Source organism: Choloepus didactylus, chromosome 4, assembly GCF_015220235.1.
Source record: "Choloepus didactylus isolate mChoDid1 chromosome 4, mChoDid1.pri, whole genome shotgun sequence".
Lineage (NCBI taxonomy): Eukaryota > Metazoa > Chordata > Mammalia > Pilosa > Megalonychidae > Choloepus > Choloepus didactylus.
This window is the reverse complement of record NC_051310.1, coordinates 48014865-48027407: the sequence shown is the minus strand read 5'-3', so window position 1 is coordinate 48027407 and position 12543 is coordinate 48014865. Positions and strand designations below refer to the sequence as shown.

At 38.9% G+C, this 12543-nt stretch overlaps 1 protein-coding gene across 4 annotated transcripts in view; it reads right to left on the bottom strand.

The window, feature by feature from the left end:
• PPP2R5E (protein phosphatase 2 regulatory subunit B'epsilon) overlaps positions 1-10435 on the bottom strand; it is a 195928-nt gene extending 185493 nt beyond the window's left edge. The window contains exons 1-2 of one of the 4 annotated variants that reach the window (XM_037832574.1): positions 9824-10435; positions 7508-7671 (exon numbers count right to left, since the gene is read on the bottom strand). In XM_037832574.1, coding sequence (XP_037688502.1) covers positions 7508-7664 — 157 coding nt within the window. In that variant the 5' untranslated portion in view covers positions 7665-7671; positions 9824-10435. The remainder of the gene's footprint in view (positions 1-7507; positions 7672-9823) is intronic. The other 3 variants (XM_037832571.1, XM_037832573.1, XM_037832575.1) reach the window with 3 other exon arrangements.
• Between the last annotated feature and the right edge of the window lie 2108 nt (positions 10436-12543).

The window sequence follows — 12543 nt, the reverse complement described above, 5'->3', positions numbered from 1 at the left end:
TATTCTGAAACAAGATCCAATCCACATGACTGACTCAAAGAAAGATCAATGGCAGACAGTAGGATAAGGAACAAATATTTATTAAGCAACTGACCACAGGTCATCCAGTTTACCCACGTTATCTCACTTACTCCCCAAAACCACCTTGGGAGGTACGAGCTCATTTTACAAAACTAGAAACTGAAGCTACAAAGAGGTTAAATCACTTTTACCTCAATTCACAAAGCCAGGACTGTAGCCTAGATGTGAACCAAGCCCTTTCCTAATAAGCCAGTTCCACAAAATAGACAGATGAGCACTAAAGGACACTACTGCAGGAATGCTACCACAGTTAACCAAATCCTATCTACCCTGCAGCTGATGTACCTTTATTGTGACAGTGTCTGAGTCCCACAGCGGTACAGAGAAGCAAGCTTCTTCTCCCTCACTTCCATCATGAAGTGCCCAGCTACCCTTCCTGTCATGCCTTCAGGCTGCAGTGACTGGCCTTCCCGAAGAGCTCTGCTTCTCTAACATAACTACTCCCTGATCACCACCCACCATGTTGCTGCTGGCCTAGCTGCCGCCCTTACTCTTCTCCACATTTCTTTCTCATCTTCTCAGTCTCCTAGCAATTTTCAGGGTTCCTGCAAAGAGGCAGTAAGATGTTTTACTTAGTAAATCATTCCAACACAGCAAGAACAAGATAGCTGGCAGCTCCTGTTCTCACCTGTGTTCATTTATAGTTAATGTACATAAAGGAAAAGGCACAGGCATTGAAGCCAGACAGGCTGGGGGGCCGAACTGTGGCTCTCTCTGCAGGACTGGGCAAGTTATTGACCCTCAATGTCAAACGTTCCTTGCTCTTGGTGAGTGCTGGGAGCTTTAAATGAGACTGAGTTACGTTGGCTGGCACATGACGGAATCATCATATATTGCTTTTCTTCTCCTTCAATAGTTGCAAAACTATCTCTTCACCAAGAGAAAATTTGACCATAAAACCCTGCTCTAAAAGTACATCATAGCATTCAGATATGCCATTTTCTCTTAAACTATATAAAGAAAGTCTGGTGACCTGAATAGCCTATAATTCAGTTCCTAAACACCAGGAGAAAAATGGGATTTCACTGTACTTAACATCTTAACTTCTGCAAAACAAAAGCAATGAATCACCCCAAGTAAAAGGAATCACTCTTAGTATATCACAGATAAAATCCATTCCATCCTCACCTATTCTGTTTTGTAACCTGAAACCTGCAGAATTACCAGAACACAAAGCCACTCATGATTTTAAGTGAGCACTCAGCAATTTGATCCTTTAAAAATAAAAAGATTTTATTAGACAAGTTTATAATATAGTTTGTATAAGTGACAACTGAAATAAAATTTGCATGCACCGGGTTTTAGAAAAGAATTTTTAAATATTTTTAAAGGAAAAATAAGTGCCTAGACTACTATATAGCCTAGATACCAACTAAACACATTCATTCATTTACTAACAACCATGTACTGAGTACCAACAATGTACCAGACACTCATCTAGGCCCTAGAGATAAGAGATAAGGTCTCTACATCCAAGAAGAGTATATTCTAATAAGGGAGGGGAATAGATAACATACAAGTGAACAAAGATAAAATAATTTCAGATTATAAGTGTAATAAAGGAAACAATAAATAGAAACTTCAAAGAAGACTATTTTTTAAAAGTCACCAGGAAGTCCCTAAAGAGGTTCTATCTTAACTGAAACTTGAAGAAAGACACAGAGCCAGAAAAAGAGCCTTCTAGGTAGAAAAGGGCCATCTTGCCTAATAAAGATTCTTCCGGCACATCTGTATCTATAAGCTATGGCTAAGTTACATCCTGGAGGGAACCACATTACAATGAACTCTGTTTACAGCTTACAATGTTTTATGGTGAGGGTCCAATGTATATGCATACATACAGCAGCTAACATGGTATTCAGAAAATAATAACAACAACAATAATTCCCAATCTTTCAGTCTAAGCCAAAAGATGTTAACTATGTGGAGAAGAGCAGAAATGGAAGGGTTGAAACTTTGAGAATCTGATAAAAGCAATGAACTCTTCTCAAAGGAAAAAAAAATGCATATACACAGAAACTTTACACATTAACTTTAGCAGGTTCATGGAACCTAGAATCCCATCCATGATGCCAGCCCACCCTCCAACCAGATACCCATGAATCCTAGGTCAAGAACTAAGCAGTGATTATCAGACTCAGATGGAATGGAATATGAAAGTAAGCAGATACCCTACTTTTAAAAGATGAATAAATCAGAAAAACTTACTCTCAATTTCTTTTGACCCACCTAAGACTCTGTAGGAGAATTTTCTCTATGTTACAGAAACAAGCTATTAGGATATTTAAAGGAAAAATATTCCCACCTGAAAGTGAATGAAATACCACTTTACTACAACTGAGAGTAACTTTTCACACATGAAAATGTTGTTGTTTGGCACTTGGTGTTTTGCAAGATCTTTTAATTTCTTCCCCCCCAAAAAATATCACCACACTGTTTCCAAGGTTACAAAGCTGAACTTTAACACCTATTAATTTACAGATGTTTTTCCAGCTCAAAAAGACAGACTATGGTTATTTTTCAAACAAGACACACACACACACACACTTTAGTTGCATAAAGAACATGCATCATTAATCCAAGGTACAAACTAGATCAATGGTTCTTAACCTGTTTTGAATCAGATACCCATTTAAGAATCTGAAATTGCTAGAATTCTCTGCCCCAAAAATGGACATACACATACGAAATGTGCATATGATTTCAGGCTGCTCGCTGCATTTCAAATTCAATCATGGATTTAAGAATCTCCATACCTAACACACAAGAAAATAATGACTGGTTACTTCTGCAGAAGGAACTAGGATTACAGGGGTTGGGAGGGAGAGTTTTGCTACATCTCCTTTTGCAGCTTTTGAAATTTGACCATGCGCTGTATTACCTATTCAAAAAATGTATTTTTGAAAGCATTATACTAAATGTGACAAGATACCAAAGAAGAAGATGAAATCTCCAGATAAAGGTGTCTAGAATAGTTATTCTACAAACTTAATACATTTGTAAAATGTTTCTTTGAATTCTTTTGGCTGAAAATTTTTCATGACTACAAAATTATGGTCTTGTTTAATAGTTTTCAGAGAAATTTCTAACTTCAACTTTTTGCTAGCAAGTTATAAAGTCAAATAATTAATTACACATTACTCATTGTCTAATTTCTGAAATACCAGTTAAAACAATAGCTAGTATTTATTCAATGTGGCACTACCATATCTATTGATTATTATTATCCCCATTTTATAGCCAAGGAAACAAAGACTTTCAGAAGTTAACTAACTCACTTGCAAAAGGCAACACAACTAGTGGGCAAGAGAGGTAGGAATCCTGCAGACAACAAAGCCCATGCACTTTTCCCTGTGCAACACTGCATCAAAGGTTATAAGGAGGATGGTAAACACCAAAACGGAGGCTATTATTCACTTAAATGACTATTCCTACTATAAATATACTTTAGAGCATTAGCCCATCATAAGAATTTGGAATTATACTGCACATCCCTGCTTTACACTACCAAAAGCAGATACAGAAGAACCAGAATAATTGTTCTATCCAATAAATAGAAAGAAAAAAGGTTTTAAATTGGAATTTTAAGTCCTTCCAGACTGTCACCCTAAAAGGAAATTAAAAATGCAAACAGAATCTTAAAGACTATAGTTAAAAACGAATGAATGAATGAATGAATGAGTGTTTTCAATAGAGGAGTGCTGTAAGGAAAAAATACAACGTTACGGATCTAAACAGCCCAACACCAAAAGCAAAGAGTTTCTTTCTGCAGAATGGCACCTCCAGTCATCATAGTTTGGGGAGAACTGAATGCTGAATGTCCAAAGTATCTGCAAATACCTCAGAAATGAATAATGAATGAAGTGTAAAGCTAAAAACAAGGATAACACTTTCATTATAATGCCACAGCAAAGACGTGTTATTTTTCAAAAACATTTCACTCAAATCTAAACTTACAGAATCTTTTGAAGTCAAAGAAAGAAGGAAATAAGGCATGGGAGCATGAGGTGGGAAGAGAATATAAATCATCTAACTAGATACTACCATTACTTACTATTAACATAAATATATGTGTTTGTATGTATATGTATTTGCCCAAGTGTTTGGTTTGATTGAGAATATTGAGCAACTTAAATAGATTAACTATCAAACTTGCTGCATGTCCTGCTGTGTAGGCATAAGTAAAGCCTCCAACTCTTTTTTTTTTTTTTTTAATCATCATTTTATTGAGATATATTCACATACCACGCAGTCATACAAAACAAATCGTACTTTCGATTGTTTACAGTACCATTACATAGTTGTACATTCATCACCTAAATCAATCCCTGACACCTTCATTAGCACACACACAAAAATAACAAGAATAATAATTAGAGTGAAAAAGAGCAATTGAAGTAAAAAAGAACACTGGGTACCTTTGTCTGTTTGTTTCCTTCCCCTACTTTTCTACACATCCATCCATAAACTAGACAAAGTGGAGTTTGGTCCTTATGGCATTCCCAATCCCATTGTCACCCCTCATAAGCTACATTTTTATACAACTGTCTTCGAGATTCATGGGTTCTGGGTTGTAGTTTAATAGTTTCAGGTATCCACCACCAGCTACCCCAATTCTTTAGAACCTAAAAAAGGTTGTCTAAAGTGTGCGTAAGAGTGCCCACCAGAGTGATCTCTCGGCTCGTTTTGGAATCTCTCTGCCACTGAAGCTTATTTCATTTCCTTTCACATCCAAGCCTCCAACTCTTTACTTTCTTATCAAGTATACAAGGAACCAACCATCTACTAGGTGTTAGGCTCAAAAATTTCAGGAGTCTCTGAAAACATTTTTAGAAGTAAATAAAGATGGAGAAAAATCAAATGTCTATCTTTGCAAAGTTCCTCCTACATTTTCATTACACACCACTGAGGAAAATTCAGGTCACTATATATCTACACATAACTACATGTTGCTGTTGCTGAGAGCCATATCACTGATAAAAATTTCAAAAACCCACCTACTAGTAAAAGGCAAAACAGATGAAATATTTCCTTTCTTTATGTTCAATTCTGCAAGGCAAAAGACTTTTAAAATGCTAAGAATTAATGTAAGTCTCACTAAATATTATGACACATATAATAAACATTTCAATAATGCATGCACAAAACAAGAATGATCATTACTGAATACCTAATTTCTGCACTTTCAAAACTTACATATTAAAAATATTTTTTACTATATTTATACAATTTCTCCTTTCAAATGCCCCTGAAATAAAAGACCTTGAGGACATGTCTTACTTTACTCTTTAAGCAACTCACAAAATTCACGTGCAATATTAACCCAAATAATTAATTCAAACCTTCTAATTTAGTCGAAGAGATGCTATAGAAAAAGTAAATCAATAACTATCCTTTTTTCTGGTTTCTCCTGAGGTAACGGGGAAAAAAATCCTAGAAAAAAATTCCTCATATATTGACTTTATATTCCACAAGTCATTTCCTAAAATTAGAGAGAAGGTAACAAACAAATAAAAGTCAATCCACTGTAAGGAAACAAATGTCATTTAACAAACTCTTTATATTCACTACAAAAATCAAGAGAAAATACACATCTATTCTGATTATACTTCTTTATATTATTTTATAGACATAAAGAAATCTAATTTATGGACTGCTTTCCAGAATATTTACCCAGAACTTGCTTACTACATAAGATTCACTTTTAGTTAGTCTGGAATTAAGCCTGTAGATATATCTAGTATCAGCTGATCCTATTCCTCTCCAATTCTCCCATGCTGTACAAGTTCATAAAAATCATATTCTTGGAGAGCAGAGTTCTTGGAAAATTTCCAATACAACCAGACTCTGCTTTAAAAATGAGAAAAGGGACAGCAAAATATTAAAGCATGCACCCAAATTCTTCTCATGCATGACTCTTTCACTATCCACAAAACCTATCCCTGCCTATGAGTGATCAGTTAAGTACTAGTTTACATGTTTACCATGAGACCCAAGAAATTAATGTAGCAACAAAGTTTAAAATCCTTTATAATCCTAAAAAAGTTTAAGCTGCTTCCTCAGAATAAAATATTTTGCCAGACAGATATAGATGCTAATAACTATTACATGTCTACTTCAAATTCAAAAGTTACTAAAGAACCCAATACGCCTCCCAACTCTGTATTTCAAGCATGGTTAGTTTTGTCCCTAAAGAGCTTTTCCTTCATTTTCTTTCCATGGCTTCAAAAGACTATTTTCATTGTTACCAGCAAAATCTTTAGCCAAATATTTTCCCCCAAAGCTCATAAGAGCTCATCTTTACTAACTGGCAGACATGTCATCTTTATAGTAATCAGAGCTCATTTACTTTCCACCAATTCCAAGGATAAAGACAGGAATTTTATTTATGAATCTCCCTACCTTTAAAAAAAGAAGTCCACATGGGAAAAACAGCAACTTGAAATATCCTAGGCTAAGTTTTAAGAAACTTTTCCAATCAAACTTCTAATTTCACAAAACTTATAGAAATAAATGTGCATTAACAAACTAGCAAACAAGGTTTGCTACAATTTCCTCTCAGCCACGAAAATGCATTGTCTTGTCCATGTCCACTTCCTCCCCACTGTATTAAGCAGACAAAAATCCACCTTAAAAGGTAGATTCTTAAAAAGTAGTTTCCACAGTATAAAACCCTATTCTAACAGATTCCAACTAATGCCTATTCAGAAGCATGAAGCAAAGAGAAGAAAATCAAAAGGGACAAAAAGTATTCATATGCACAAACAAAAGTAGAAAGGTCTAATTTAGAAAAAACAGTTCTCAAAAGATCCCTTTCCACATTAAAAACTTGTCCTTAATTCATTCCAAAGGAAAGAGAGATATTAAACAAGTGTGATTATCATATACCTTTCTATTTGCACTATCTGAAAACAAGAATGCAGGTTATCAATCACTACAGTCTGACCATTTTTCTAGACTTCCAAAAATGAATTCTTTTAAATGCCTGGTTAATGTGTTTGTAAGTTAAGTAAATTAATAGTACAATTTCCTATACTATTTCCTGAGACTAAGATTGTACAATTTGTAGTTGTCATTGCCTACAATGTATCCATTTAAATGTCAACAAAAGAAAAAATGAAAAACACAAACTTACACATCTTAAAGTTTCTCTGGCATTCAGTTTTTCTACTTAACAATGTAAGAGAGAGCCACCTGATAATAAGTTTTTTTTTCACATGTTCACAGCAATTTAGATTAAATTGAACCCTTTAAAAAGGAGAGTACCTGGTCATGCAACTAGAAACTTTAATGTGTCTGAAGCCTACCATTTCCTTAATTTGCAACACAGAATTTTAACAGATATAAAACTCTACAAAAATGAAATTAGATATAGATATAGAGAGATCAATTGGTAAAGGAATCCATCACCTGATCACAGCCTTACCTTTTAGCAGCGGAAGAGGTGTTAACTCAATAGGCTTGCCTTGAGACCTAAACTGTGAGGAACTTTGTGACCTCTTCTGTCTGGCTTTTCTGACGGACTTCCGAGAAAATCCGTCTACTTTATCCACTGATGGAGGAGTAGTTGGTGCTGAGGACATATCCCTACTGAAGAGAAAGAGGCATCACAAACACATTCCCAAGGTAGAACTATACATGTGAATTACATGAATTCTAAAATTCCCATATACAATATTCTTGAAAATGGAAATGAATGCTAAAGAAAGCAAATAAAATCAACCCGGGAAAGGCCTATGTCATGGGAAAATATGACAATTTGGTAGGAAATGGAAATATTACAACTATCATATAGGCAACATCCTAACTCAAATGTATTGTGCTACTCCTGTTGTAATAAGCATTAAAGATGTTCATTTGGATTTCAAGAACTCTTCTAAGCCTTCTGCCCATTTTGTAACTGAAAAGCTCATCTTGCAATTCCTGAAGTAATTTTAGAGCTATTCTGAAGCTGGAAAACTTCCACTGATACATTTTCCCCAGATATTTAATATTATGAATGGGCTCTGGAGTCGAAAATCTTAATGTACTTCAAGAATCTACAGCAATGCATTACAGCAAAGTGAAATTCACAATTGCTGAAACTATCGAGACATGACTTTTAATGCAATGTACTGTGTCAGCTGTGATAAACTATACACATAGCAAATGAGGACAGGCTAGATTACTTTAAATAGAACACATAAAAAGCATAATTATAATCATTTCAAAGAAATCTTCTTTTTGAATGAAATCATCTTACTTATTAAAGCTTAATGAACAAAATTATGATGAAATCATATACCAAAGTTGAACTGGAAACATTAATTCACAGCCTACTTAGACAAAGTTGAGTTCCCTTTAAGTTTAGATGTTGAAGTTTATCATTAAACTCCAAATTTCATTCCATCAAACTGATGGAATTAAAGAGTTCTTTTGGATTTTTAACCCTCTCAAATAATTAAGGCTATTTCCTAAAAGTAAGAAGCATTAAGCTCAATTTCATTCACCAATTTAAACAGATGTCATCATTTCCATGGCACTGAAACTCCATGTGAGATTAATGGCAGACTCAGACAGAAATAATGCATATGGGAGAGATGCTGAAATGCAATTACTCATCTGTTATTCCAATACATAAGAAAAGTGAGGTTTTTTTTTAACTTCTAAATAAAAGAGTAGGAGAGTTTCTTCCTGAATATGTAAGAATAAAGTTACCTGATTACCTGGATTTTGACTAAGTAAAATAGCAAAAACATAAACAAACAAAACATTTAAAAAAAAAATGATACTGAGGTTTGTAATTCGGAAGTCGTTTGCAACTCCTTAAAAAAAAAAAGTTTTTAAAAATCTACCTAATTTAGTGTTAATGTAACAGTGTCAAAATGGAATGGCAAACTATGAAAGGCTACAGAAGATGTAAGATCATCACTTTAAAATTTCATAATGACCGCATCTGCAAGAAGCTTCACATCACATTTCTATGTTGTAAATTTAGGAACTGCTTCTTCAATCTGGTATGCGAATTATTTAGATTTCATTCTAACTCTAACAAAACATGATTTCAGTAAACCCTGTCCCTCCATCACTCTTTTTGTCTCTTTATTCAATCTCCCATCTCTAAAGACCATACATAGGAAGAATTTTTTTTAAAGAATCATTTGCCCCTTTTGCCCGCGGCCCAAAAATAAACGTCAAGGATCTGAAACCCTAAGGCGCTGCAGAACTGAACGTGCAGTAGCAGCGGGTCCGTGCAAAGCCCAGGGAAACAGGTTTCGCCTTGGACCAGGACTCCCGAAGCTTTATCATCCTCTAAGCAGTGGGCAGCGGGCATTTTCAAGGCTCAGGATAATTCAAAGGGGTAACAGGGAGGAGAAAGGCGGGTGTGTCTGTAGGGATGCTTCCACCCTCCACCCCAAGCCCTGGAAAAGATAAGCTGCTACACAACCCTCCTCAGTACACCAAACCCCCCACTCTCTCCCCCATCCCCGACTGTGGATAAAGGGGGACAAGAATACGCCTCCAACCCCGGAAGGTGGAGAAAGGGGGGATGGAGAGGAGAACAGTGAAATGAGAGGCATCAGAAGCATTTCCAGATGAATTAGACAAGTGGGACCGGCGCTCCCTCTCCCGCATCCCACCCCACCGCACCCCTCGCCGGCCCGTGCCAGGCCTTCCCGAGGTCGATGACCCGCAGATTTTACAGGAGGACGGGAAGGAGGAAGGAAAGCGGTGAGCCGCGGAGCCACAGAGACGAAGTTACCTTGAAGCTTCTAGGGAGGAATCCAAAGATGATCTGTGGTTTCGAGGGGCGGGAGACGGGCTAGGGGGCCGCAGCGGGAGCGGGCGGCTGGGCCGTGACGTGCGGGGGGAGGTCGGGGCAGCTGCGGGGAGCCCGGGGCGACGGCTGTCCGGCGCGGCGTCCCACGGGTTCCGCGGTGGCTGCGCCTCTAGGCCTCACGGCCGGACCTGAACCTCAGCGCTCCGGCGACGGCGGCCTCACGATCCTCCCCCGCGGACCCGTCCCATCAAATCGGTACCGACCCCGTTGCGGCTCTGCTGGTGGTTCCTCGTTCACATTCCCGGCGGGCGGCGCCTCTGCTGGTTGCCCCGGACCCGGCGGCCGCGGCGGCGACGTGGGAACGGGGGAAGGGAGGGAGGAAGGCTGGATCCGCAGCCGCAGCAGAAGGAGGAAAGAGAAGGAGGAGGAGGCGCTGGAGCAGGAGCCGCCACTTGCAGAGCCGCCCTTCGGTACCCACGGTGGATCCCCGTCAATACCCCTTTCTCTCTCCTATTGTCAATATCACCGGGCGGCTGAGTCCATGGCACACGCGCAACCAAACCTTCTGGCTAGCAGTGCCCACCTCCGGCTCCCACCCACTGGACGCTTCAAACGGGAAGTGAGGCCTTACTGGCCGGCGCCCGCCTTCACTCCCATGCTAGCATGTTTGGCTGAGAGCTGATCGGGGATTGGCGACTGAGGGGAGCCAAGGGCAGGGAGAGTGGAAAGAGAAGAGGCCGAGGATTGGGCCGAGGTGCGAGGGACCCGGATGCAGCCGCGATATGCCGCCGCGCGGCTGCGATTTCCGCCAGACGGTTGGGTAAGCTGAGCTGGAGAGTTTTAGGAACTGCTAGGCCCCAAGAGTAGCTCCTCAAACTTAGGAGGTGTGCGGTTGGTAGATCAGTGGCATGGGTTTCAGCGCAGTGCGGAGCATTTGGGCGGAGGTCGTCTTCAACCAAAGGAATCCTACGGCAAGCGTCGGCTAAGGGTCGGAGAGCCTCCTGGGCCTGGATTCCGCCCGCTTGCGCAGCCAGTGATCCTCTGGGATCGGCGAGTATCTGTCAGGACTGAATCCAGAGCTGCGTAGAAAGAAATAAAATCCCCTGCCCGCGCCTCCGCGCCCCTGCTTTTGTAAATGGGTTCCTTGCTTTTGTAAATGGGCCCGCGATGAAAACCCCAGCCTTGCTTCTCGGCTGAAGTTTGTGCTAGCTCCAGCTTTGAAATCTGAACCCGTTGGGCCTGGCCAAGGGTTGAGTATAACGCTTCGAATTCTCTCTCACCTCGTCTACTTTCCCTAAACCTCTGTTTTGAATATCAGCTCCCTGATGTTCCTGCAAGCAGCGGTAAGGCCAGCGCTCACATAGTAAATAATCTCGCCACGCTCTGCAGTCATTTATTCATATCAACTCAGCGTCGGCCAGCCCGCCTCTCGGAGCTCAGGGAAACCTATCTCCAAACTCAAGGAGCTTGCGAGATTTTAATTGGCAAGGTGGATCTGTAAGAGTTAGGGCGAAAACTTCACTTAACTCTAGCTAGAAAAAGTGATAAAATATTTAGAGATGTGTTTGCATCCTGGTGATCCCTAGGCCAAATGTTGCATTTCCATAGAATACTCTTGGACCATCACTTTATTTGAAAGAATCCTACATATATTTTTTGAAAGAGAGAAAAAAAATGCTAACTACAGACGTCAGAGTACCAATTATTCAAAACTTGGAAAATGAAACAAAAAGAAAAAGCATTATTCATAATCTCTCCAAGCAGAAATAACCACTGGTAAAATTTCGGTGTATTTCCTTTTAGGTTTGTTTTTTTTTTTTGTCTTTTTATACTAATATTATATATAGTGTATGTCATACTGTAGCATAGCTTTTCTCTCAGCATTATATCATGTTTTCTATACAGTTAGGGGTAGAACTATAAATAAATTATATGCACCATATGTACAAGTGACAAAAAATGCATTGAGTTTCTCTTGTTTATATTGTTTAACTCAAATGTTGCAAATTTCTGTGCACACTCCCAGAAATGACTCTGAAATAGAAAAATAATTTTGTGTCATAAAAGATAAAAATATTCTTGCATTGAACTGAAATTCAGGGAACAGGAAGGATGGCTCTCTTAGGAAGAGAAAGGCTCCCCCTACTAACTCTGGATGATTGGCCACTATGTGGATAGTGCCCATTTTTGCCCTAATGTAGCTCACTCTAGACCCTATGAAACTGTCTAGAAGGAAATACCATTCTAGCTCCTACCTTCAAGAAACTTACATTTCCACATCTCGATTTCCTCACTACTTTCATCATGGAAGCTCAGTTTTCCAGCCAAGCAGAAACCTGTTTCCTCACTCTGATTAAGGGTAAATGCAGAATTAAAACCAAGGAATATTTTGAAGCCAACTCAATTTCCCTTAGCAACAGCTGAACTGTTAAAGAGTAGTGCATGCTTGAAATGCTCACAGCTGTTGCTTAGAACATTTCACATTTAGTAGAGTGGAGACTTTGCGTGAAAATTATGGATCTCTATAAGGACAATTCATTTCAAAATCATTTCACTTTTTATAAAATGGCTGACTGAAATGAACAGATCTTTTTAAATGGAAACATCCTTGTCTATGTGAGAAATTTTCCTCTGTACCAATGGTCTCTGGGGGGATGGGGAGAGAGGAAAGGGGGTGTCCATGCATCCCAGGGTGTGTTTGC